This window comes from Melitaea cinxia, chromosome 18 (genome assembly GCF_905220565.1).
Source record: "Melitaea cinxia chromosome 18, ilMelCinx1.1, whole genome shotgun sequence".
Lineage (NCBI taxonomy): Eukaryota > Metazoa > Arthropoda > Insecta > Lepidoptera > Nymphalidae > Melitaea > Melitaea cinxia.
This window is the reverse complement of record NC_059411.1, coordinates 9,896,274-9,923,552: the sequence shown is the minus strand read 5'-3', so window position 1 is coordinate 9,923,552 and position 27,279 is coordinate 9,896,274. Positions and strand designations below refer to the sequence as shown.

Below are 27,279 nucleotides of genomic sequence, written 5' to 3'. Positions count from 1 at the left end.
AACCCCTTTAAAATGAACTTACATCCTTCTGTAGTTCGATAAATGTAAAACAATAGTCAGATTATCGTTGAATTTTTAAGGCTATTTTTACACCAAAAATGACTAGAAACAAAGCATTTATAACGAGTGAATATCATGTTGTATTTACATCAAAATGTTATTTTCATCCTAGCTAGCTAGCGTACATCGACACCTATAAAGTATATGCATAACCTAAATTACTATATTAACAAATTACTCCATACAAAATAGGATAAAATAAGCTTAATGCGATCCCATCAATAGTCGAACGCCATCGTGCGTGTAAAGGGCATGCTTTTATCGACCTCCCCCAAAACCGTACGTAATTTAATTAAGGACCGAATCGTGAAAACTAATGCATTAAACGATGACACGGACTAAAATAGCTCTACCATTTGTTACATTAAAATGAAATTTTGTGACGTTCTCATTTCCCCAGTGGAATTCAGAATTCATTACAATATTTGCTTAGCTTCGCCTAGGAATTTCATCCGCGTAAGTTGTGATAATGAGGAATTATCGAGATAATTAGCATTTATTCTGGATTAAATTCAATTATAATTAATAAAGTTGTTTTTTTAAAAATAAAAAAGCTACAACATCGGCCCGGTTCATCCAAACAATGACACTGTATTCGTAATCATATACTGAGGTAGGGCACAGCAGGAATTTCCTGCTCAAAATATGGAGCAGCCCGACTGGGGTAGTACCTCGACCTTACAGAAGATCACAGCAAAATAATACTGTTTTCAAGCAGTATTGTTTTCCTGTTGGTGAGTAAGGTGACCAGAGCTCCTGGGGGAATTGGGGATTGGGTCTGCAACGCGCTTGCGATGCTTCTGGTGTTGCAGGTGTCTATAAGCTACGGTAATCGCTTACCATCGGGTGAGCCGTACGCTTGTTTGCCGACCTAGTGTCATAAAAAAATAATAATAGTAATAATAATAATAATAATAATATTAATAATAGTCAAAATTAATACGATTGTAGGAAGCTATACAATTACAGAAAATTACAGATGTATTATCAATGTACATAGGAAACGTCAAAGATATTAGCAAGTTCATGAAAAGTATAGCGTGTCATACATTTCCTGTAATCAACTATCGATATTCATGTCTATTACAAAACAAATTACATACAAAATATAAAGCAGCAAAATTTTAAGAGAAAACAATTCAATGAGACAATCTACCCATATGCTTTAACAGGACCTTATCGTCGAATTCACATATTTCCTGGAAACGAAATTGATATTATCTGATGTACCGGATGTGTAATGCATTCGAGACGCTCATTGACGAGCGATGTCACGCGATTTCGGTTAACTGTCATAACAACGGTCCCACCGTACCGTCTGGTATATATGTTTTTATAACAATCTTCGTAACGAAACGTTACTGGCTACGAAAGAAATAGTACAATGTCGATTTATTCGTCGCATGAGAAGCCGAGCAAGTGCAGCCTTCACGTTATTGTGTAACCTGCCGTAACTCCGTTGACATAACACGTTTTGTAGGAATCCGTTGTCGATGGGAAAAAACCGAACGTTCTGTTAAATGTAGGAAATTTCTCATGTTTTTGCTTTAATTAAAATCAGCACACGTTAAGTATTTGTCGTAGTTAGTGAGCTTGAAAAGTAAACAATTATTAACGTATCCGATTATTAAAAATTATGTCAATACTAGCTGACCCCGCAAACGATGTTTTGCCATATATGTTATTAACCCCTTTAATCCCCCCCTCCCTTATAACCTAGGGGGGGATGAAAAATAGATGTTGTTCGATTCTCAGACCTAATTAATATGCACACAAAATTTCATGAGAATGGGTGAAGCCGTTTTGAAGGAGTTTAACTACAAACACGGCGACAAAAGAATTTTATATATTAGATATAGTTGATATAGACACCCTCTTATGAAACATATAACCAAAAAGTGAGATAATTCCGATTTATATTGCAATCCTTTATTTATTATGAATTTAGAATATTACATGCACACATATGTTCACCTACATATACTATTCACATAAATATCTGCGAGTGAGTTGACTACAGCGTTTAAATCAACAACAGAAACTCTATCATTCCTTTATCGTGATGTATATGTAAACGACTAGTCATTAGAACAACAACTACTAACTTTAGTCTTAGTGGTAAATACACCTTTAGCGGCTTAATATACATCTTTCTCGTGTAATTGAATCAGTGGCAAGGATTAGGTACATGGCCCGCGGCAAACCTCACTAGTAGCTTACGATCGATCAACATTACTTATAGGGTTAAAACAAGTTCATTCAAATAAAATAAAAAAATACGACCGCTTCTTCAAATCAGTGCAAAATTTACGTCTAGGTTTGCTACAACGGAAATATAATCTTTATATTCTGTTTAATATAATCGTTATATTATTTTCAGCCAAAGGTTGCCTGAAAGACATTGCTTTATGCGAATTACGCAATAAAGTCGATCTTTGTAGGTACTATTATTATATATTAGTAGCAGTCCCGACAGACGTTGTCCTGTCCGGAAAACAGCTACTAAATTTGATTGCTTACATACCGATAGTAGCGAGTAGCGTCACCTACCAAGTCCAATTGAGATAAAAACTACCCTATTCGAAATTTTTATATATATATAAATTTTTGCCGTTTCTAGTCTATACAACCTAGATATTGTAAAAGTTCCAATTAAACAACAGTCATCTTAATCAAGGCATTTAATTGGATAATCAAAGGCAAGCAATTAAGATTTATGTTCAAATAAAATCTCAACAGTAAATATAGAAAACACACTACCTATTTTTTTATGGGTTTTAGTGTGTTACCTCATAACTTCTTACTGGGATTTTGATTATTCTTTTTGGGATCGAAAGGTGGTGCTTGTCATGGTCATACGATGCGGTAGGGCAAAGGTCACAACGCTGGATGGCGGCTGTTGCGGGTTCGATCCACGCACATGACATACACTTGTATTGACCATACAGACGTTTTTAGTGGTCTGGGAGATTTTTTTTTAATATAACTAGAACGGTAAACACGCGTACGTGCGTTTACCTGATTAGCCAAGATCATGACCCGTGACCATGGTTGCTGTAAAGTATCCGAAACGTCGGGCATCTAAAAAACTCAATAAGCCGCGATAAAATGTGAAAAAGTTGTTTCACTGTAAATTGTTCATTTTCACTCAATCAAGCGTGATTGATGAGTGCCCATAAATTTTAATATATTGTAGATCATTATTGTTGCGCCATTATTCGGAGTGTATCCCGGACTTCAAAGAGGATGTGATTAGTGCAGCGCTCGGGCAGCTTAAAAACGGAAGGGCCCCGGGGGATGACGGAGTTACCACTGAGCTCCTTAAAGCCGCTGGCAAGACTCTTGAACGCCGTCATCCACCGAGGTACCACGCCGGAGGCGTAGTCCAGGAATGTGGTGGTGCTGTTCTTTAAGAGATGCGATAAGTCTCTGTTGAAGAATTACAGACCGATCTCACTTCAACAACGTATATTTTGGACATTTAGCTGTGTGGCTACGGTAGTAAAGAATATAGCCACCCCCTCTCTTCCCGTGGCTGTCGTAAGAAGCGACTAAGGGATACACAGTTCACACCACCACCTTGGAACTTAAAAACCCGACCGATGGCGAGATAACCATCAAACTGCTGGCTTTGAAATACACAGGTTGATGACGGGCAGCAGTGTCTTCGGTGCGACAAATCCAGCCCAGCGGTCACCAACCCGCCTGCCCAGCGTGGTAACTATAGGAAACACACATGAGTTCACGCCATTTTTGGCGCGAACTTATGGAAGCCTATGTCCAGCAGTGGACTGCGATAGGCTGAAGTGATTGGACATTTACTTTTACTGCAGTTCAAATAACTCTCATAATTTATTTTTTATTTTATAGTATACCTAGCCTTTATTACAGTATTTCAGTGTATATTTCGTCTGCGGTGACAATACTGTTATCATTAAAAGCAAAGGATTCATCAATCTAGTCCACGAAGAATCAATTTCACGCTTTTACCACAATATTACCGTCACGGTTACATTGCTTTTAAGTAATTTTGTTCGGATATGCTGCGGTTTATCGGAACTTAACGCTAAATTACTTTATAATTTCAGAGGTTAAATAGAAATTCACAAGTCTGGTTAGTGCAAAATAAAGCTTAAATGTACTACTGTTCCACTGCTGGGCAAAGCGATCACATCAAAATCACAGGATTTTGCATAAAATTTTCCTACCATTAGTAACAATGTCTATCAGGTGTCTAGGATCACAACCGAGGCCGACGGACACTTTCCGACGTTTATTAGGAAGACCTACAATGAAAAAAATACAGGCCACAAATAACAGTTTGTCAAAACACAACTACTCAAACACACGTTACTTTTGCCACACAAACTAATAAATAAAGCACTTCGCTTTATTAGTATGTGACAAAACAAAAACCAATTATTTGTTGTTATCTTTTAAAGATGCAATGAGGAAAAGTTTACTATCTTACGATCATCATTTTAAGTAGCATTGTTATGAAATGTCATTGACTCCTTTGCATATCTTCCGTAACGAACATAGCTTCCTTTATACTTTATTATATAAAAGAGCCAACGACCCTTTTCCAAATTAATAATTAATCAGTTTCGTTGTAATGGAAAGATTAAGCGAGACTTATTTTTCATATCTTGATAAAGATATGATTTAGTAGACATATTATACGTTTGTAGGTTGCTCTTGTTCTGCGAATTCTTTGAGCCATACATATCGCGATGTTGTATAAAGTACAACCTTCCTTAAAAACACTTTTTAACTGCTCTATAATAGACTAATATAAAAATTTAATTTTTAAATAGGAGAGACAATGCTTAAGATAATTACGTTCCACGGAAACCGTTTCCTTTCTGTTTAAAATATATGCACCATTATTTTTCTCAAATTTATTTATAAAAATAATAATAACATAGTAATACCAAAGATTTAACAAATTTAATACAGATTTCACGTTATAAAACGATATTACGAGATATTATTTCAGCCATATAACGAGAGAGAGTAAACTCTAATCAGGGTACAAATCTTTGGAGGAAAATACGTTGTAGTCACGCACGCGAATTAAATAAGAGAACAAAGCCCGGAGGAAAAGGAAATGTGCCATAATAAGCTACGTTACAGACGTATAATATTACATGGCATTTTTTAACTGACTTCCAAAAAAGGAGGAGGTTCTCAAGTCCACAAACCGTTGCTTCATAGTTTGCTTCCCTACCACTGTGGGCTCAACCCTATTGAGCTTGTTTGGGCTCAAGTGAAAGGCTACGTGGGAGCAAATAACAAAAAGTTATAAGATTGATGAAGTTTGAACTCTTTTGTTATAAGGAGTAGCTAAAGAGTACATATAGCAAAAATGGTCGTCATGTGACAATTGTGTGATAACCGAAATCGAACGAAAAATGTACGAAGTCGACAATTATGTAGAAGTAATTTATCTGCAGTCTGCAGAAAGTTCATCGGAAGGAATTGATGACAACAGTTTTTAAGAATCCAAGAATTCTATTTTATTTACAAGTTCTTGTGAATAATATATTTATATTATATCCAACATTATTTTATTGTTATTCATTTATAAAATTATTTATATGTAAAAATAATTTAAATTTGTCTGCAGTAAATTTTTGAAATATTCAATATGAACGGGTCTTAACAAATTCAAAACAAGAACATAGGCGTTGGCCACACCCCTAACAATGACCCATCTCACTCTGCCAATATCAGAAATGTGCGAAAGGCATACTCAGTACTCGTTTGTTAAAAAAATCAGACTGTGATAAATGCAAATAACTTTAATTAAATGAAAATTGATATTACGTTCATCATCGCGGAGAAGTTAAATTCATTACTTCATTAATTGTAAGGAAATTACCTTATAAAATACTATAATAAGCTTTGTTATACACTTTTCTGAAAATTGAGTAGAAAATTATGTCCAAACGTAGTGTCCTTAGCTTAGAGTTATAGCAACATCTATCGATGGCACCTATGCATAGAATCGGAACTTAGTAATAAGGTATATCAATATTTTTAATTGAAAAATATATTGTGTGGCGTAGTACTATAGCTTATTTTTTTTTTTTATATATATCACTAGTTCGGCAAACAAGCGTACGGCTCACCTGATGGTAAGAGATTACCGTAGCTTATAGACGCCTGCAACACCAGAAGTATTGCAAGCGCGTTGCCGACCCAATCCCCAATCCCCCAGGAGCTCTGGTCACCTTACTCACCAACAGGAACACAATACTGCTTGAAAACAGTATTATTTAATATAGTTAGATAGTTTTAATAACACAAAACCATTTTACTAAAAAAAAAACTTAATTTAGATTAGATTTTATGCATAGGAAACATCGATCTATAAAATAATATAAAACGTGTATTAGTAAAATACTTCATAAATTTTAACTTAATTTTTTCTTAACATTACAAACCAATATCCAGTTTGCTGTAAAATAGTTGAATGCTCACGAATACAATAAGTATAAGTAAGGATAATAAGTTATATCAAAAATCAGTATGTATACGAACGGTTAACATAGCGCAGACCGGAACTTGGGAAATAAAATTACTGCTACGATCTGATTTACTAAGTACTTAATAAAACAATTAGTTACAATCACATTAAACTTATTGCACATAAATTTTTTCTCAATACTTGGAGAGTTAAAACCGGTTTCTTTATTGAGTAAATCAATCAGTTTTGCTTACGGATTGTTAACTTTAGAACACATGTTGGTCGACGAGTTCAACATGATAATAAAGGCTCCTAACAGTCAAACACTAACTCTCTCGTCTCTCACAACAAATACATAATTACGTGCTATTATATTATTATAAAGCTACTAACATAAAATATTAATTACAATCAGTTCTGCTTATTATGATGATATTTAATAGGAAAGTAATTTAAAACCCGGAAGAGCATGTAATACGGGATCATCATTACAGCCTATACAGTCCACTGCTGGACGTAGGCCTCCACAAGTTCACACCAAAAATAACGTGAACTCATTCATGTGTTTTGCCCATAGTTACCACGCTGGCCAGGCGGGTTGGTGACCGCAGTACTGGCTTTGTCGCACCGAAGACGCTGCTGCCCGTCTTCGGCCTAAGTATTTCAAAGCCAGCAGTTGGATGGTTATCCCGCCATCGGTCGGCTTCTTAAGTTCCAAGGTGGTTGTGGAACCTTGTTATCCCTTAGTCGCCTCTTACGACACCCACGGGAAGAGAGGGGGTGGCTAAATTATTTAGTGCCGTAGCCACACAGCACCCGTAGCCACACAGCACAAAATACGGGATGATACATGTATAAATAATAAACCGGTAAATGAAAGGAGACGGATAGAGTCGCGTGAACCGCGTGTTAAAATTATTTCATAATGTATCAAAACATTTGTTATTGTTAATAGTTTTAGTATACGAGTAAGAAATCTTACTGCCCCAGTTTTAGATAATGTATTTATATTAGGTGAACGAAACGGGAGCATTGTACTTCCTCTTTAGCCAGCGAGTACTTTTAGTGTTACATATTACATAACTAATGATAGCGCTTTGTTTCTATTTTATACTTTTTTCCATCTCACGAAAACAATAACGTATTTTAAGCGCGTTTAAAAAATTATACAATTAACATTCTATTTCCGTTTTAAATTCAGAAAATATTATCAATTATATAATTGATAATTTAGATGTTATACATAAATTAACGTAATATTATTCTTAACATCTATTTTAATATCATAATGCTGAAAAATTTGTTTAAACGCACTAATTTCAAAATTCAATTGAAAAATTGTTTTTTTTTTTTTTTTTTTTTGTGTTAGCTCATTTACCGAGGAAGGCTATAGGATATTTCTGTGTCAACTTTACTCGGGTGAAATCGTAGGGTCTGTACCCTACGGTTAGTAGACAATAAATAAGAAAGTTCTTATCGTAGGCTGAAAATATTTATTATGAAGAAAATTATGTGATCCGCGTTGATATTATATAATTTACTAAAATTCTTTAATTATATTTATAATTATAATTGATAATTCTTTCATCTTAAATAAGTTATGATTATTTATCATTTCATTAATAAAATAATAATAACAGCAGCAGTAAAATAAATTTATTTTATATTGGGTAATACCGAAGTAGATACGGGTAAAGTTTACGTTATTTCAGGTTTCCTAAGATTATTTTAATAAGGCTGATAAGAGCAAAATAAATTAAAGAATTTTAATATACGTATTACAGTTTGAAGTTCAAAATAATAATTATAATATTTTTACTATCTCTAATTAATGACAATTCTAAATTTAACTTGGTTTCGTGAGGGTTGTGTAGTTAATTACACAATTGCCTTTCATTGTAAATCATTTTCGAGTTAAAATAGTCACGAAGGATATTTCAGAAATTTCAAAATCAATTAGTTTACTCTACCGTTAATTAAAAAATATATGTTACTATTCACGTTAAAATTATGAATAAAAAAAAAAATCAACTGGCTCTAGTAAAAAAAAATGTGTTTAATTATGCAAAATAAATGGAGCATTAATAATTTAAAATATTTAAAAAAAAACAATTCACCTCTTTGGGAGCACTTGAGGAGGAAGATATAAATGCAAGATAAGGGGTATTTCAGAAGAATTTGAAGCAATTCAGTGAAATTACAACATTTTCATGCTTCAATATGAAAGAAGCCGTTGCTTCTTCGAGGACTCTCTTTGATAGGACGATAACTTAAAAGGATGGTAAAATACAGACTACAAAAATTTACATAAAGCTGTTTTCATATGACTTACATACTCTTTCTTACTCGTGGTTTAATTATTATTTATGGTTGCTGATCTCGTACTGCACTGTTATTTTACCTATCCTATATTATTTTCGGTTAGGTTGCCTTGAAGAGATTACTCTTCTAGCGATTAGGCTGCCTTATTTGTACATCTTTCTCTATTTGTAATAATTTTATTGTTTTTCTTTTTTTTTACTTTTTGTCATGTATCACAATATATGGAAATTAGGTACAGCAGGAAATACCCTGCTCACAATTTGGAGCAACCAGTTTGCGTTTGTGTTTGCTTGCAAACGAAATAGACCCCTTCAGCTACATCGACAAGTAATACAACGTAGGTAGACGAAAAAATAATCAAGTAAATACGCGTTATCAAAGATTACTCAAGAAGTAGTCATCAGATCTCGATCAATCTTAAATATAACCACATGACAAGCATCAGCTTTTGATTAAAGAAAGATTCATCAAAATCAGTAAGTACACCCATTGAAAAGTTATGCGGTTTAATTTGACGTAGATCGACGAAAACGTACAATAATTGTTTGCTCGCAAACGAAAAAAAACTGACTTCAATTACATCGACGAGTTACTCAAAAAGTAGTTATCAGATCTCGATAAAATTTATATGTGACCACATGATAAACATCAGCTTTTGATTAAATTAAAAATTATCAAAATCGGTACACCCAGTAAAAAGTTATTGCGGATTTTCGAGAGTTTCCCTCGATTTTTCTGGTATTCCATCATCAGATCCTAGTTTCCTTATCATGGTACTAAACTATGGATATCCCCTTTCCAACAAAAAAAGAATTATCAAAATCGGTACATCCAGTAGAAAGTTTTGCGGTATAATACAACGTAAATCGACGAAAAAAGCGTCAAGTAAAAACGCATTGTTAGATATAACTCGAAAAGTTATTTTTAGATCTCAAATAAATTTAATTGAGACCAAATGACACACACCACCTTTCGATTACAAGAAAATTTGTCGAAATCGCTCCACCCAGTCAAAAGTTCTGAAGTAACATACATAAAAAAAAATACAGTCGAATTGAGAACCTCCTCCTTTTTTGGAAGTCGGTTAAAAATACCTATTGTTTTCTAATGTTTACGCGAATTTCACTCATTGTAATGAAATAACTTTTTTAGATTATATCGCGGTTTATTAAGTCCTCCCTTAACCATGGTTGTTGTAAAGTATGCGAAACGTCGAGCATCTAAAAAACTTAATAAGCCGCAATAAAATCCGAAAAAGGCTGTTTCATTATAACAAGTAAATACGCATTATTACATATAACTTGAAAAGTATTTGTCATGTCACAATTAAATTCAAATGGAATCACAACGCTGTTTGGCTACGGTAGTAAAGAATATAGCCACCCCCTCTCTTCCCGTGGGTGTCGCAAGAGGCGACTAAGGGATTACACAGTTCCACTACCACCTTGGAACTTACAAAGCCGACCGATGGCGGGATAACCATCCAACTGCTGTCTTTGAAATACACAGGTCAAAGAAGGGCAGCAGCGTCTTCGCTGCAACAAAACCAGTCCTGCGGTCACCAACCCGCCTGCCCAGCGTGGTGACTATGGGCAAAACACATGAGTTCACGCCATTTTTGGCGTCAACTTTTGGAGGCCTATGTCCAGCAGTGGACTGTATAGGCTGAAATGATGATGATGAATCACAGTAACCTAGTAAAAAGTTCTAAGGTTACATACATAAAATAAAATATAGTCGAATGGAGAACTCCTCCTTTTCTGGATGTTGGTTAAAAATCGGTTCACTACGACTGACATAAGCGACGTGATTTCGATTAAATAAACTAATCTATGTAGTATTAAGTACATAGATAACGTTTAACAGTTTATATGATGTATACGGACTGGTGACGTCTCTAAACATTTTCGTCATAAACATAACGGTATTGTGATAAAAAATATTGAGAACTATTTCTAAAACCGTTACTTTTAAAATTATTTTACACCTCGAAGTCACGCGAAATAAATATTACGATCTTTTGAATTGATCGATTGACTTTATTATATTATTTCTTATAACAAAATTTATATAAACTGAAACCATAAGAACCAAAACTTAATTTATACAATCTTAAAAATATCTGTACATTTATTTCCATTTATATTATACTTATATTAACAAAAATTTTATAAAATAATTTACAAATGTCAAATCAACACTGACATCATTCAAAATTCAAGTCAAGAATGTCTCACCTTATTAATAATTTTAGGTATATTTATATCCATTTAGACAGTACATATTAATTATTATTTTATGTATAGATGACCTTATATAAAAGTATAATGAATGTTCTTTTACTTTTGTATTTTTTACAATCAATAGGTGATTGCACCAGGGTTTAATGCGCGCATAAATAATATGTCAAAACGAATCGAGGTCAAGTCGGACGGACGTACTGCGAACTGTAAACAATTCTCCGATCTCGTCCTTCCTTAACTGTTTCCAAACCATATATGTACTAAACGTGACGTTAACGTAAACACAACATCGTGTTTGAATACTAACGCGAATGCGAACTGCTAGCAACCTTGGTAGCGACCGCTGACATGAGATTGAAAACACTAAGATCGATATCGATGAAAAATTTAAAACGTTGTGATTAGCATTTTAACTACGCATATCTATTCGTATGATCTCAAAATAATGCTAGAAAGAACGAATTGAAAATAGTATAATATCTAGAATTTGATATTTTTATTTATACAAATTTTTTTATATATTTACAATTCACAACTTAAGAACTAAATATTTACAGATAGTTTTGGTATAATATATTTGATATTATTTTATAATTATAAATTTTTTGTATCATATGTGTACTGTCTGAACCTATATAAAGCTCCAGTAGACGCGTTAGGTTGTTACTTACCAGTAATAAATCATAGGTTATACATACGATTATAATAAATAATCGACGAATGTACGTAGCATACAATATATTTAAGTAAAACGAACATAACTGAAATTAATGAGTCTTATTGTTTTAAAAAAATTGTTTCAGTACTTGTTTGTCTGTTCATTTGTTCCTCGCAACAAGTATACTCCTAAATCACTGTCCGACGTTTAATTAGATTTCTACAGATATGTTTCGAAACATTATTCTAAAATTATACATACACCAACACCCGCGGTTTTGGCTACATTTTTATTGTGATATTTGATTTTCAACTCATATGAAACGTAGCTACGTTTTATAAGTCTACGTTTTGACTGAGTGTATAAACTACAAGTATCCATTTAGCCACATCGATTATTACATACAAATATACAAAAATTCCAAAAAATATTTTTATCTTTACAATGTAAATAACAAGCACTGATTAAAAAATAAATAAACAACGTAATAAATTGAACTCGGTGAGTTTTTATTATAGGGAGTAACCCCAAGTAATAAAGATATTTATCGTGCTATAAAATTTGGATCAAAATCTTCAAAAAATAATATTTCCATAGAATCTGGAATTTTCCGTGATAAAGAACGAGGGATATACACAAAAAAACCTGATGTTTCTTACCATAAATTGATGATGTGTTCTCAATTTATTATTTATCGACATAATTCTAGTCGTTTTTTTTAAATAACAAACCTAATTATAAATGTATACATACGGATACAAATTAAATAAAAACAGCGAACAGGATAATATTATGCTCTACTCACCCGAGAATAACTAGTTCGCCATATTTAACGAGAGGTTTCGGCTTTTGTTCAGAGCCGCTCTCACCGGCTTCCTCCAGTATTGGTGAATCCGCACTGTCCGCAGCACTGCAACAAAATATTATCACTATTTAATACTTCATCAATATTTAAAAAAATTACTTCTGCTCAAATATCTAACCATAAGAATAAATTAAAGTGGCCCAGTAGATTAAACAATAGATGATTGAGAGTTTAAATCCGAGCTGGTAACGTGAAAATAAACTAATTTTACGGTATTATTATTGTAGTAAGTATTCAGTTCTGTATAAACATATTTAATTCCACGTAAAGTAAACCTACATATTAAAAAAGTTTTAAAATACTATTACTTTTTGGCTCAGTTTAAAAACATCTAATCAAATATATAAAATTCTCGTGTCACGGCGTTTGTTGCTAAACTCCTCCGAAACGGCTGGAGCTGGACCGATTTTAATGAAATTTTGAGTGCGTTTTGGGTAAATCTGAGAATTGGCCAATATCTATTTTTTATACCCTTAAATGATAAGGCTCAGCCACCCCATATATATTTTTTTTAATTTTTGACAAAATTTTATATTTTTAGTTTATTATGATTTGGCATTGAAAAATATATACAACCCTAAATTTTCACCATTCAAAATGAGATGTTTACCACCAAACCCTATTTTTTAATAGCGATTAGCGGCAAGACAACGTCTGCCGGGTCAGCTAGTAAGTATATTATAACAATAAATGTCAGCAAATGTAAAGCTCAACTTTTACAGATTAGAAAGCTGTTCCAAAATAAGCATTAAAAAAAATAGACAGTAATTAAGAAATCCGATAGACACAAAACAAAAGCAACAAAACTCATTCAAACAAAAAAAGAATTTAAATAACTTAAAATTGTACACTGTAAAAGGTTCTCGTATTAGTGATAAGGTAATTTTTACCGCCCACAACTATCACGATGCCGACATCCGCTGTAAAGAAATTTTGATCGGACAAACTATGATCTTCATAAAACTGGTTTAAGACAGCTGTGGGTCAAGTATCAAGATTAGTGGGGTAAATTATGACTAGCCGGGGAAACCGGTCGCGGAAGATGCACCGTAGCGTAGCTTATGTAAAGGCTTTGCTGACAAAAATGTTGTTATTGTTTGGTTAGATAGTAACTTAAAAAAACACTTATCATAAAACATATGAAGTTCAGTATTACAATAGTATGATATTATTAATAGGAAAAAATCGGTATTATTCGGAAACGGTAAATGTTGGAGACCAAGTTGTCAACTTTCGTTATTAATGTTATTGTAAAATTTGTCCATTGGGTATTTTGATAGTTTTACACATACCAGGCATTGTGTTCATTACTTAGATATAATTATTATTTATACTTCACTACTTTTAATGCTTTATTTTATGGTGCTTTATAATGACTTTATATAGATAATAAATTTTACTTAACGATGTCTTATGTTACTTCCTATACTTTCAGTCATGGCCCGTACAAAACATTATTACAATTTACATGTTATGTTTAAAACTGCGCACTCATACTGTGATATCATTTGTAAAACCAGTTATCATGGCTATATAATGATCAATAATCGTGACTTTTAAGTTCTATTAAGCTAAAATTTACACATGTGGATTTAGTATTCTTAACATTAGTATGTAATTTGTCATTCGTGATTATTCCTATTAACGATTTCCTAATATTAATCTTAATATATATAAATCTCGTGTCACAATGTTTGTCCTCAATGGACTCCTAAACCACTTAACCGATTATAATAAAATTCGCACACCATGTGCAGTTCGATCCAACTTAAAAGATAGGCTATATTTTATTTTGATATATTATGTTATTATTATATTTCAGAAAAAAATAAGGTGATACGAAGTTCGCCAGGTCAGCTAGTATAATCATATAAACTTTTACGCTATGATTTACTGTCGTGTGTTCACCCTCTTTACAAATTGGATTTAAATTTACACCTATTAACACTTGCAAGAAAACTTATAATATACGCAAATGCAATTTGTCGTCGAGCGGTAAACCGACTTATAGCCGTACTTTCAGCGGTTTATCGATCGCAGACGATAAGCTATCGGTATGTCTATGAATGCACTCAGTCCACAATACCTAACTGGGTCACTTGGGCTCTAAATACATACACTACCACTTATCTACTCATCGTTTAAGCGAAGATTGACACAAATAACTTAGGCCATGTTACTCTTTGCTAGCATGTTTTATTATTGTAAAGAACAAAAGAATGTAAGAGCTTGGAAATTCGATTAAGAACGAGCTCGGCGTCGGATAAAAAGCGTAATTCAAGCGGCCATGAATCTTGGCAGAGGGTCAAAACTCGACGATGCTACGACTCATATTCATTGCTCTCGTACATTTGAGATGTTGCCCTTTACAGGGACGTTCCAAATAGTTTTAACTTGAAAAGTGAATCACTTTAACGACATAATATGTGAAGGGAATAAAAACAATACATCTACTAGCGAGGTACTGATCCAATCCTTATTTTCGAAGACATTTTTTAATATATTTATTTTGGAATTGTTAAAATGACCTCAGTATAGTAATACGAATTAATCTAATAGTTTATACAATAGCTATGACGCAACCTATGATCAAGGTATGCCGTGACTACAGCAATTTTCTGCATTTACATGTCTGGACTTAATTGCTACGCTTTTAGTCTCGCCTTTGTCTACTGCTACGATTTAATTTAGATTACTAGATATTAAGACAAAGATCACGGAATCTAGTCAAGACCTATGTTCCGGGTGTAATAACCGAATTGTAAGTAAAGGAAAACACTAGTTGTAGTGAATAAACAAAATTGCTTACTGTCTGTTGAATAAATTGCGCGTTCATATATCAATGTCGATATACATCTATATAACATGTACATCTATATATATATATATATATATATATATATATATATATATATATATATATATATATATATATAAATGGATGTTGTTAAGCGCCATAACTCTAGAATGGCTCAACCAATTCGGCTAAAAATTTTTTTTGTATGTTCCTTAAGGCCCACGGAAGGTTTTAATAAAAAAAAAAAAATTAAAAAAAATACTCTTAACTTTTGACAGAACGAAGTCTGTCCGCTAGTTTTAAATAAATAATGCGATCCATGAATGAACTATCTGATCTCAAACGTACTACAGTGATTTCCAGAAACTATTACAACGTAATATTTCCAAGTATACTCAAAAGTGTGAATCAGCGTGTCATAAGGACGCTTTTTATAGTACAATCATCAAACTAAGCACATGACGATACTACACCATACATCCGGTTTGTCGTAAAGCCTACCAACTTTTATGGGAACAACGGAAGTTTACGTATCATCACACCTACACGGCGGAATTCCTTTGACTCATCAGTCGTTTAATGTTTAAAAAAAATGGTTGTTTGGTCCACCATATTATACGATTAAAATTTTATTCGATGCACAATAATTTCGACGTCAACATTGGTAATTGGGATATTTTTGTTTATGTTAACAACATTCAAAGAATTCGATTACTTTCGGTCCATCATAATTCAATTTAAAATCTCATCTCATAATCTCACACAATGAAATGATTTCAATTTGAGGTATGTGAACCGAGTTTGCTATTATTATTTGAAAAACAAGAATTAAAACATTTATAACTGTTTTTCAAAATAACAATCGCGGTAAGTCACGTATAAGTAAAAGTGTTGATAATGACCGATCAATGATTAAAACCTAATAAATTATAATTATGATACGAAACTTTGGTAAGTTCTTCTCTTAATATGTGATACATAAATAGCATTTAAATCATAAACTCATATTTTTATCTTTTTTCCAAAAGTCAACGCATTTATTTTGAACTTAAATCTCTATACAAAGAAGATTGTCCAGTTTATAGATAACAATTTAAGATATTCCTCCATTTGGACAAGTTGAACACATGATCCTGTATTCTTAACTTTGGGGGGGGGGACCTGGTGACTTATAGTACAGGTATTTTATACCTTTTTTGAGCACCAGTCCTTCGCTAATCGTGTTGTCAAACTTTGTGTAAAAAAACTTTGTGTAAAAATTACTTATAACTTATTTTTCTCATAATGTAATCTTCATCTAAATAAATATTATTATTATTATTATTATATATATATATATATATATATATATATATATATATATATATATATAAGCTTCGTTGTCAATTACTGATAAAGTCCATTGTACTCTAGATATCTTATTAATTTTTAACCTAAAGACACTTTAAATACAATACTCTGTAATAAAGCTAAAAATGATCACAAATAAATTGTCGATAAAATTTACATTACAATGCTTATCATTTCGTACGACTTACGTAGAACGCCAAGGCAATAAGAGTATCTTATAAATTGAATGAAACATTAGTGTGACGTAAAGAACTAATAAATACGTTAAAAATATAAGACGAACAATGAACGGTTGCATAACCTTAAACCCCTGTTCTTACTTTCTCCTCTCGCACAGTCACGATCTTGGACGGTCGGTCTGGTCTCACTTTCCATCTAAATCGCTTTGCTTCAAACCATTGGTTAGGATTTCTAAAATCCAGGTTAAATAAAAGCGATAAGTTCACGAACCCGTCTGAAGTTTAAGCTCATTGATTTATTTACGTAACTTAATAACAACTAGTGGTAGCCTAGTGGTCGAAATTCGACAATAATTAATTTAAATTATAAGTTTGAACATTATTAAGGTTCTATTGTCAAAGACAACAAAGATTAACAAAATAGTGTATATGCGTGTGTGTGTCAAACACATGGTAGTGTGTGTAATGTTTTAATGAATTTTTGAGGATATGTAGTTTAAAAAAAAATATTAGCATTAAAAAATGAGTATTTAGGCAGATAATGAATAAATAAAACGTATAATAAAAATAGAATAGGATAGAAGCCTTACGTACAAGCCTTTACGTCGCAGTGGCATATTTATGTTTGAAATCGAATTTAGTGACGTACTTTTTTATAATAAGGAGAGTAAACGAGTGGACAATACGGACAGTATATACTGATGTTAGATAGCTATTGATGCCCAAGGACATTATAGTTGCGGTTGCGGAAAAATCCATTTTAGAAAAAAACCTATTAAATTATACAACATAATTAAAAACACATTATTACATTAAATTTATATAAAAATTCCAAACATCATTAAGCATTAGTTATTTATTAAAACCAATTTAATGTTCCATCAATTAAGATAACAAAATCGAACTAATTGTTTGTATTTGTTTATCGTGTTTAATAAAATAAAGAAGTCGGTAGACTTTAGTTTCAATTATAAAATAGTACCTGGATGACCCAACTTAGCTCGGTATTTTTAGTAAATCGTGTTTTTTGAAAATCATATTTAAATACGCATTACATATTGACAAAATATGAACAATATTTTCCGATTTTACAGACATAATAATAAAAAATATGAACTGGTTATTTAAATAAAAAATCACGAGTGCAATTAGAAAAAAAGGAAAGGAAAAGAAAAAATAATCGATCTGGAGACGTGGGATTTGAACCGTGGTCTTTTCGGTCGACCCCGACCAGCCTATTTCCCACCTGAGCTATTACAACTTTATTGACTATCACGAAATTTACCTTCGTATTCTATAGATATTGTAGCTATTTTTTCCTTGCCTAAAAATAGGGATAAAACGACATTTTCTAAAAACGAATTCTAGCTAATATGGATTTATCGCGTCTCAAATATCTTGCATACTAAATTTCATGAAAATCGTTGGAGCCATTTCAGAGATTCAGTTTATATACAAGAATTGCTCGTTTAACAATATTAGATTTACCGACTAACTAAATAAATACTCCCAAAGGTAAGCTTTAATAATCATGATATTTATTTCATGGGTGAATTGGGTCTCTTCATAAGGTAGGCAATCTAAGAAAAAAACGAACATGTGAATATGTTAAACATACGTACACGCTAAGCTTGAACCAATACACTCAATAAGAAGAGGATTTGAAAATACTACCCCCAAAAACTATATATTACGGAATACAATTATATATTGAAGAGCTGTCATTTTTATAATTAAATCATGAAACGTAATTATAGGTTTTACAAATATTATTATGTTTAACAATTATATAATTATAATTTTGTTCTATTTATATATACAAAATAATACATAGGTACTGAATAAACAATATTATTTGTTTTAACGTTAGGTATATTTTTTACAACGCTATTATAACTCCTCCATTAAATACGGACTTTCATTTCTGCTCCATTTAGAAACTGCTAAATCGATCAAATCCGTTGCGGCTATTAAGATTGATTGTGTACCGGTACTGGTGTTATTTAATTAAAGCTATAAATAAACTTATCTCATAGCCACACTTACGCTTCATATGAAAATACCGAGACGGGTTCACATATTCGCAGAATTATTTTTAACAATAAAATATATCATGTTGACTTCTTATGACCTTTTACGTACCCTCTTTATTAGAAAAAATCTAACTTACTTCTTAATGAATCTAACGACTAAATCTTCTGTAAAATATATATTTTTAATCATAATTCAAAAAGAAATATCATCTACTCCTTTTAAAAGCTAGTTAAACGCGCCAACAACGGATAAGAGGCGATGACTATTCGAACAGCCAATTTTTTATTCGAATACCGGAAATTAACGCCGAATGAGTGCGAATCTGATGTGAAGCGACTATTGCTTTTAAACTTATCGAGAAACGTTAATAATCTCTCGTCATTAACTTTATGCTTCTATAGGCATAATTAGGATTACTAATAAGATTGTTGTTGAGAACGACTGCCATTATAATAATAATAATAAAAAAAAACTAAAAAAGTAAATTTAAAACTGACCTAAACTAAAATGATAACAAAATAATCATCATTACAGCCTATACAGTCCACTGCTGGACATAGGCCTCCACAAGTTTACGCCAAAAATAACGTGAACTCATGTGTTTAACCAAACAATACCTGATAACAAAATAATACCTTATCTAAATCGAACAGTTATATATATACACTATTATTAAGTAAAAAATCTGAGAATACTTAATTGACATAGACCATAAAAAATGTAGGAAAAACACTTACGGAATCATTCTTAAACAACCGCCCTTTTTCTTTAATATTTTTCTATTGAAAACACATTTTATGTATATTTAAAATTTCATTTATCTATATAATCTAACGCTCTACATGTGCAATGACGAATACATTGCAACGAACAAGTAATTTCGTATGAATCTAATATAACACATCCTTTGCACGCGACCGCTATTGCATATGAAGCCTTGTCCTTAATACATGGCATACAAAGAGGGTAACACAGTAAATATGATTTTTAATCTATAATAAATACCCGCGTTTTTTTGATACTTTTCAAATTAGTTGATATCTACTACTCGGCTCATTTGGTTGTTATTGTTTTCAATTATTACCTTACCTTACCTTTATTTTTTATTCAAATCCGAAAACCCCATGCCCCAGTCCCAAAACCACGATTTTGATTAAATATTTACCTTATGTTTACACTGTTAAGTTTATTTGTGTCGTTATATTGATATTGAGTCCTTGGAGAATTAGTAAATGACTGTTATTAATTTTCCCATTATAAAAATACATATACTTTATCCGTTTACCGGTTATTATATTATATACTTAGAAATTATGACTGTGTAACCTAAATAAGGGATTTCTTTCTAAACACAATGAGGTTAACCAAAGAGTTCAACGAACCTGAAACTGCCGTCACTCGTAATTCGGTGCGTGTACGTTGCATCGCAGGGTTGACCACTCGATTAATCTACCAAGTTAAATGTCGCAAAGATTTTACTCAAATCGTTCCGTAAACTGGGCATTACATTGTGTCGGGTTATAGCAGCACGTGCTCGAACACTTGGCGGCTCATCATTTTGAATAATTTATTTCAACTTCTTACTGTCAAGCGTTTTGTACAGTTGTTGAGAAGTTAAAAAAAATCTGTAAACTTAAAAAGCAGTTTTTTTCTACATATTTCTTAAATAAATATTTCAATTTTTTTTCTACTAATTTAACATTAACTCTTTAAAATTTAGTAAATTAATTTTTAGTATAGGTAGTAAATTCTAAAAATTATATTAGTAAATCAATTTTAAAGAGGCAGTAAATTCTAAAAATTATATGTACAAGTACTTTCGTCGCTTTACAAAACTCTGAATGTCTTTGTTCCGACTCGAATAAAGGGATAATAGCTTAGCAGTACGGTCGACGGAACATCTGCTGCGCAGGTGGTGTCACGGGAAAGGCAGGTGCAGAATAACACGGAAAGGGAGGAACGTCTGTTTATCTATCGCTAAAGTGGCACTTAGGATCTAGACAAAGTTATTTTATTTTTAAAATTATGACTTCGCTGCCTTTATGTCCTACCGACTGTCTCGCCTGTTGTAAGCGTTATAGGCTTATTAATAGCTTTACTGTATCACATATTGTCTTTCTTAATCACATCGCGTCTTTATCGTATGCATTATAATGTATGCATACATTAATAAAGACGCTATAAAAATTAAGAAATTTAAAATTAGGGAAACCTCATAAGTAGTTTCAATTAATAGTGTAAGTTTGTATTTCATAAGCGTTTTCAATTTGATCATTAAATAATATTATAAAATAATACTACACGGTTTAAAATATAACTTCCCTTTCTCACTCATTCCTTTCCCGAAAACCGGTGTCGCATTTACTCGAGTTTTTCATTTACTTCCATAAAGATTTTAATAGATAATAAGAGCTCGATTCAAATATATTTTTTTTATATTATTAATATACTGTGCCAAAATTCGTCTAAGATTTATATTTAGTTTTTTAACAGTAATTCGCTTAGAAACGCCGTTCCATATACAAGTGCATACGAAAGTAAAAGACGTATTTAAAATTCTAAAATAAGAAAAGATAAAAGTTATTTTAAACAAACAGTTGAAAGTTAAAAATATATCTACGGACATCGCAATTCGTTAATACATACATATACGTGACCCACATTAGTTAAAACCGGCCATAAATAAGATTTTTTTTTTCAGTTTAATATTGAATCACCTTTTATTATCTCGACGAGACAGTCGCATGGGTTTTACGATTACTCATAAAACACGAACCTCTATAAAAGCCCGTAGTATCCCTGTATGTCATAATATTTAAAACCGTCGTGATTATCTGCTTAGTCAAACAATAGTAATAATTTTTCTTTTCGTGTACAATGTATGGGAAGTAATTAAATACAGCACACATTATTTTATCCTTTACGTGTATTTACGTGTTTTAAATGCATTATGACGTTGCAGCAATAACTAAAAGGCGTTCGTATGTGTTTAACATAAAGTTAAAGAACTTATAATGTAAAATTTTGTTGGTTATATCACAATTTCACTTCGTACATTATATATAAACGAGCTGTGGCCGCGACCTCGTCCGCGGGGAATTAAAAAAAAATATTGTTCAGTTCCCAGAGTTACAAAATAAACAAATTTCTAAAATAAAAGTAGCCTAAGTTACTCCTTATTACATCAGCTATCTGCTAATGTCTGTTTGTTCTGGCTAATCTCTGAAACGGCTGGACCGATTTTGACGGGACTTTCACTGGCAGATAGCTGATGTAATAAGGAGTAACTTAGGTTACTTATATTTTAGAAATTTAAACTCTGGGAACTGCACAATAACTTTATTGTTAAATTCCACGCGGACGAAGTCGCGAGCACAGCTAGTACGTATATAAAATCGAAACATATTCCGAAAAATTTCTAGCAATTCAAAAATACGCCGAGTGGTGTAACCCCAGTATATACGTTTCAAAAACGTATGTTGATTGCAGTTTTATTTTAGTAAATTTATCAGCATTTAGTATAGCATAAGTTATAATAAAATGGTAGGAAAGTCAAAACTGTACATTGAATATTTTTTTGAAAGCATACTTGGGGTGTGATCTAGCAGCTAGTAGAAAATAAAGGTAATTGTTCATTGGCTAATAATCCCTATGTATCTAAAATATACCATTAGTCCACTACTTACGAAATAATATTAATGTAAATTACCAAATTTAACGGATATTTACTTAATACGTAAAAATGTAATAACCAATCCTAATAGACGTTATGATTACAGTGGAAACGCAAACCATTACAAAAATAAAGCATGGAAAAGTGTTTTTTTTTTATTATACGTTGGATTTGAACATCATTTCACTTACCTTCAGTTTTTGTTTACTAAAGTTCGCGAACTGGCTTTGTAGACGTTGGGGATCCCAACGCTTATGAAAGTTAAATGAAAGAGAGCCAGAGGGTTGCTCAAACGTCAACGCCCTTTGTTCATGGTAAAGGTTAAATTAAATATAGAACTTCTGTAACCCAGAAATAGTACACTCACGTTAAGTGCTAACAATGTTGTTTATTAACGAACCTTACTGTAAACAAGTCATTAATATGCTTGGAACTAATTAATATTTCTAATATTTCGGATCATTCTCTGGGAGAAATAGTTATTTTAAAATTTAGGTCATTGGTAAATATATAAAATGACTGTTATATTATTTTGAACATCAACTGTAGTTTCAATGTAAGATTCAATAACAGTACCTGGATGACCAAAATTTGCTCAGTTTTTTTTTTTTGGAAAATTTATTTATATTATTAATTCTTGGAAATTATATTTAAGTACGAATTACATACTGATGAAATATGAATAATATTTTACGATCTTACCGGTATAATAATAAAAAAATGTAGTTTTTTTTTAAATATACTTAGATATGAATAAGATGCGTTAATAAATGGTTCCCAAAAATATTTTTTCTCACAAAAGTTTCTATCAAGTTTCTTACTTGAAAAAAAGGGGAGAAAATTATCGAATTGGAGACATCGAGACTCGAACCAGGGTCTTCTGGTTTTGGAACGTCCAATTTCCCACCTGAGCTATTATAGCCTTACAGATATTGGCGAAATTTATCATCGTATTCTTATGATATTATAGCAGTTTTTCACTGCCTTAAAACACCTATAAAAAGACATTTTTTTTAATAATGAATCCTAGCTTGATTGATTTATTGCGCCCTGCATTCTCTGCATTCTAAATTTCATGAAAATCGTTGGAGCCATTTCCGATATTCAGATTATAATATATACAAGAATTGCTGGTAAAGATGTAGTAGCTCAGGGGAAATCGGCCGATCGCGCTCGCTCGAAAAGAATTGCTGGTAGTTGCTGACAGAGAGGTCTCTACAAAATGTAGTAATATGAATAAGAAAAATTTTTAAAATCTTACAAATATTATAGATTAATATTCTAAATAATGAAAAATTCACATAATGTTTTTCTTAATTAAACTGTAAATAAACACATTATTAAAATAAATTTTAATGGAAAGGTTTATTAAATCAGTATTTTATTTTTACTAAAGGTAACACATATAATACTACTGTCGACATAATTACACTGTAAACCACGATATGGTATAGTTAGTGTGTAGTAGAAGTAGTAGCAGAAAATAAAAAAATGTTAATGTCATTCTTTTTTATAAGTAACAATAATTTTATCAAAATTTTGTACGTCTTTAATTGTTATATACTGTGTAATATGTGTGTGGGTGTTAATATACCGAAATAACCAAATAAATCTTTTTTTACGAACCCTTATTAAGTTTTATAATATAATATTTCCTTTGACACCTGTTGTTTAACTCAATTTCTAACATGTGGCAATGCTGGGACCGCTTGAACACTTTTTAATTTGGTTGTTAGGCTTTTAACGTTAATGGGTTCAGAAATCAGAATAATAAAAATATTGGATCATCCTTACCCTTAAAATCGTAAGCCGTATCTCTAAATCAAGCCTACAAAGCAAACTTAGAATGCTGTGACAGTTGCCACTGATGCATATTTTACAGTTATAACGACAATTTAGCCTATGTATTTTGATTTGATATGATGACCAAATTTCTTCACAGCTGAATGAAAACTCGTTTATTGTAGGCAATTTTTTAAAATTACAGATAAATCTAAAAATTGTGCTTCAAGGTATTTCAGTTTAGCCTATTGCAGTTCAGTGCTGGACATAGGCCTCCTAAAATTGGCTCCAAACATACCAGTTTTCCACAATCCTTATCCAGCCCACACTAGCAATCTTACATAGATCGACGGTCCAGCGGCCTAATATAATTAAATCTAACTGTACTAATTTAATTTTCACTCGTGTCAATTTACAAAAAAATTAAGATAGAGCATATCCTACTCACACTTTAATATGAACCATTTTACCAAATTATAAATAGTATACCAAGTACATACATGTATTGACGTAAGTATGTGACTATGTATCTATTTCATACAAATAAATAGTACCTGGGTGACCGAGCCTAGCTCGGTATTTTTAGTAAATCGTGTTTTTTGGAATTCATATTTAAATTCGAATTACATATTTATAAAATATGAATAATATTTTTTTTTAAAATAACGAGTGCAATTAAAAAAAAGGAAAAAAATAATTGATCAGGGACATTGGGATTTGAACCATGATCTCCTCGATTGATCCCGACTGGCCGATTTCCCACCGAGCTATTAGAACTTTAATGACAGTTGCGAAATTTACCTTCGTATTCTAACGATATTGTAGCTATTTTTTCACTCCCTAAAAACAGGGATAAAACGTCATTTTCTAAAAATGAATCCTAGTTAGATGGATTTATCTCCCCCGAAACCTCCTATATACTAAATTTTATGGAAATCGTTGGAGCCGTTTCCGAGATTCAGATTATATATATATATATACAAGAATTGCTCGTTTAATAGTATAAGATTATTAACTTAACTAGAAATTTAAATATTGTTGTTTCACAAATCTAACATCCCTTAAATATTTTTCTGCTGAAAGAAGCTATCAATTTACTCATGCACCCAAGGTAAAAAAGGAAACTACTACAAAAAATAACTGAAATAAATTAAATTATTAAAAAATAAATAAAAGCAATATTTTATATTTTTTTAAATAACTATTTTATAAGTTATGGAATTTCCAACTATAATAAAACATTAAAAAAAACATTTGACAAATAAATCAGTATTTCCCCAAACCTGTTTACTATGTATATTAACATGTAAACAATGAATGATCATTCCTATTTTTTTATATTATTATAAACAGATAACAATAACAAGTAAAGACATTTACATTAATTTTCTTATCTGAGTTAATTATAATTGTTCAATTAATAGGTACTATTGAGAACATACTTCAGTAAAGAATAAAAAATAACAAAACATAACCATACATCATTTTGTTTCCTTGATTGATAATGAAATATTTACAAAGTAAAAAAATAGAGTTGTTCTTACATTGGTCAAAAATATCTATATATTGTGGATTATAGCTATATAAATATTGTAACTTTAGATACAAAGGCATTAGATATAAAGAAGTTAACAAAGATGATGAAAAATGCATGTTAAAATTAAGGAAAATGATTTTTTGTTCGAAAATGAATAAATCTTAATATTGTTTTTTTTTTTCAACTAATATAATTCATATCATAGCTTTTGTGAAATTGACTCAGCAATGAAATAATATCCGAAAAGAATATTTTTATGAACTAATTATGTCCAAGTTACAAAATTCAATTAGGTTATCACAAAATCGATAATCTACACAACATAAACAAAATCATATCTGTCCAAACATTTGACAATTATTGTTAAAGAAGTTAACACGAACTGACAGAACAAAGAAGATAATAACAAATTATTACATTTAATTTGAAATAGATTGTAAACAATAACGGGTCGAAATTATTAAATGTTTTACTAGCCTCTAAGTTCCAGCCAAATTCCTGTGCGGTCAAAATACAAGGCGAATATTTAAAGAATAAAGTTGTTTTAATCTGATAGGAAAGACGTATTTTGAAATTAAATAAACTTTTATGAGCAAGAGCAAAGAAATAAAATTAGTAAACATGCAAACATATTGTTTTTTTATTGAAGACCACGTTGTAACGACTTACCGTTTTACGACCATGATAGAATCCGTCTGCTCGTTTGTGGACCCTATGTTTCGAATTTTGTTTTACTAACGACACTAGCAATATCGGAAACACCATGAATTATGTAAAAACACCATCAATTCGACTTAATCAATTCACACATCGCTACAAGGCGATAAATACACAACTCTTCATTATTCCACCGACCCTGTAAAACACGCACTTCACTGTTAAGGACATGAATTATAATATTAGAGGTTCGTATTTGTTTAAGTCACATCTACTTTACTATGAATCGTGTAATAATTATTATTAAGCAAGTTCAACACTCTTTTAATATGTTAGAAATCTTATACCCGTAAACACAAACTAAAATGCAGTTGTGTTGAAGAATACATTGACGCTAACTTCGCATAATACATTTCCAGTGCTGTTAAGTTAGCGGCTTTCAATTTGACCAACATAAGAAATAAAAATAATACATTCATAGTGTGGCTGTGTGAATGTGAATGTGGAAGCGTACAACAAAGAGTATGCGTGCAACCAAACCACTGTTGATATCGGCATCATTTTTAGGAATAATTTTAATTTTTTTTTTTTAATTATCAGGATTCACATTTCAGGCAATCTTAACTATAATCTGACTCAACAGCAATAGT

General features: G+C 31.6%; 1 protein-coding gene across 1 annotated transcript in view; it reads right to left on the bottom strand.

The window, feature by feature from the left end:
* The window catches only part of LOC123662253 (protein pellino), a 56,151-nt gene extending 29,119 nt beyond the window's left edge, over positions 1-27,032 (bottom strand). The window contains exons 1-2 of the mRNA XM_045597120.1: positions 26,642-27,032; positions 12,561-12,665 (exon numbers count right to left, since the gene is read on the bottom strand). Of these exons, the coding sequence (XP_045453076.1) occupies positions 12,561-12,665; positions 26,642-26,655 (119 nt within the window). The 5' untranslated portion in view covers positions 26,656-27,032. The remainder of the gene's footprint in view (positions 1-12,560; positions 12,666-26,641) is intronic.
* Between the last annotated feature and the right edge of the window lie 247 nt (positions 27,033-27,279).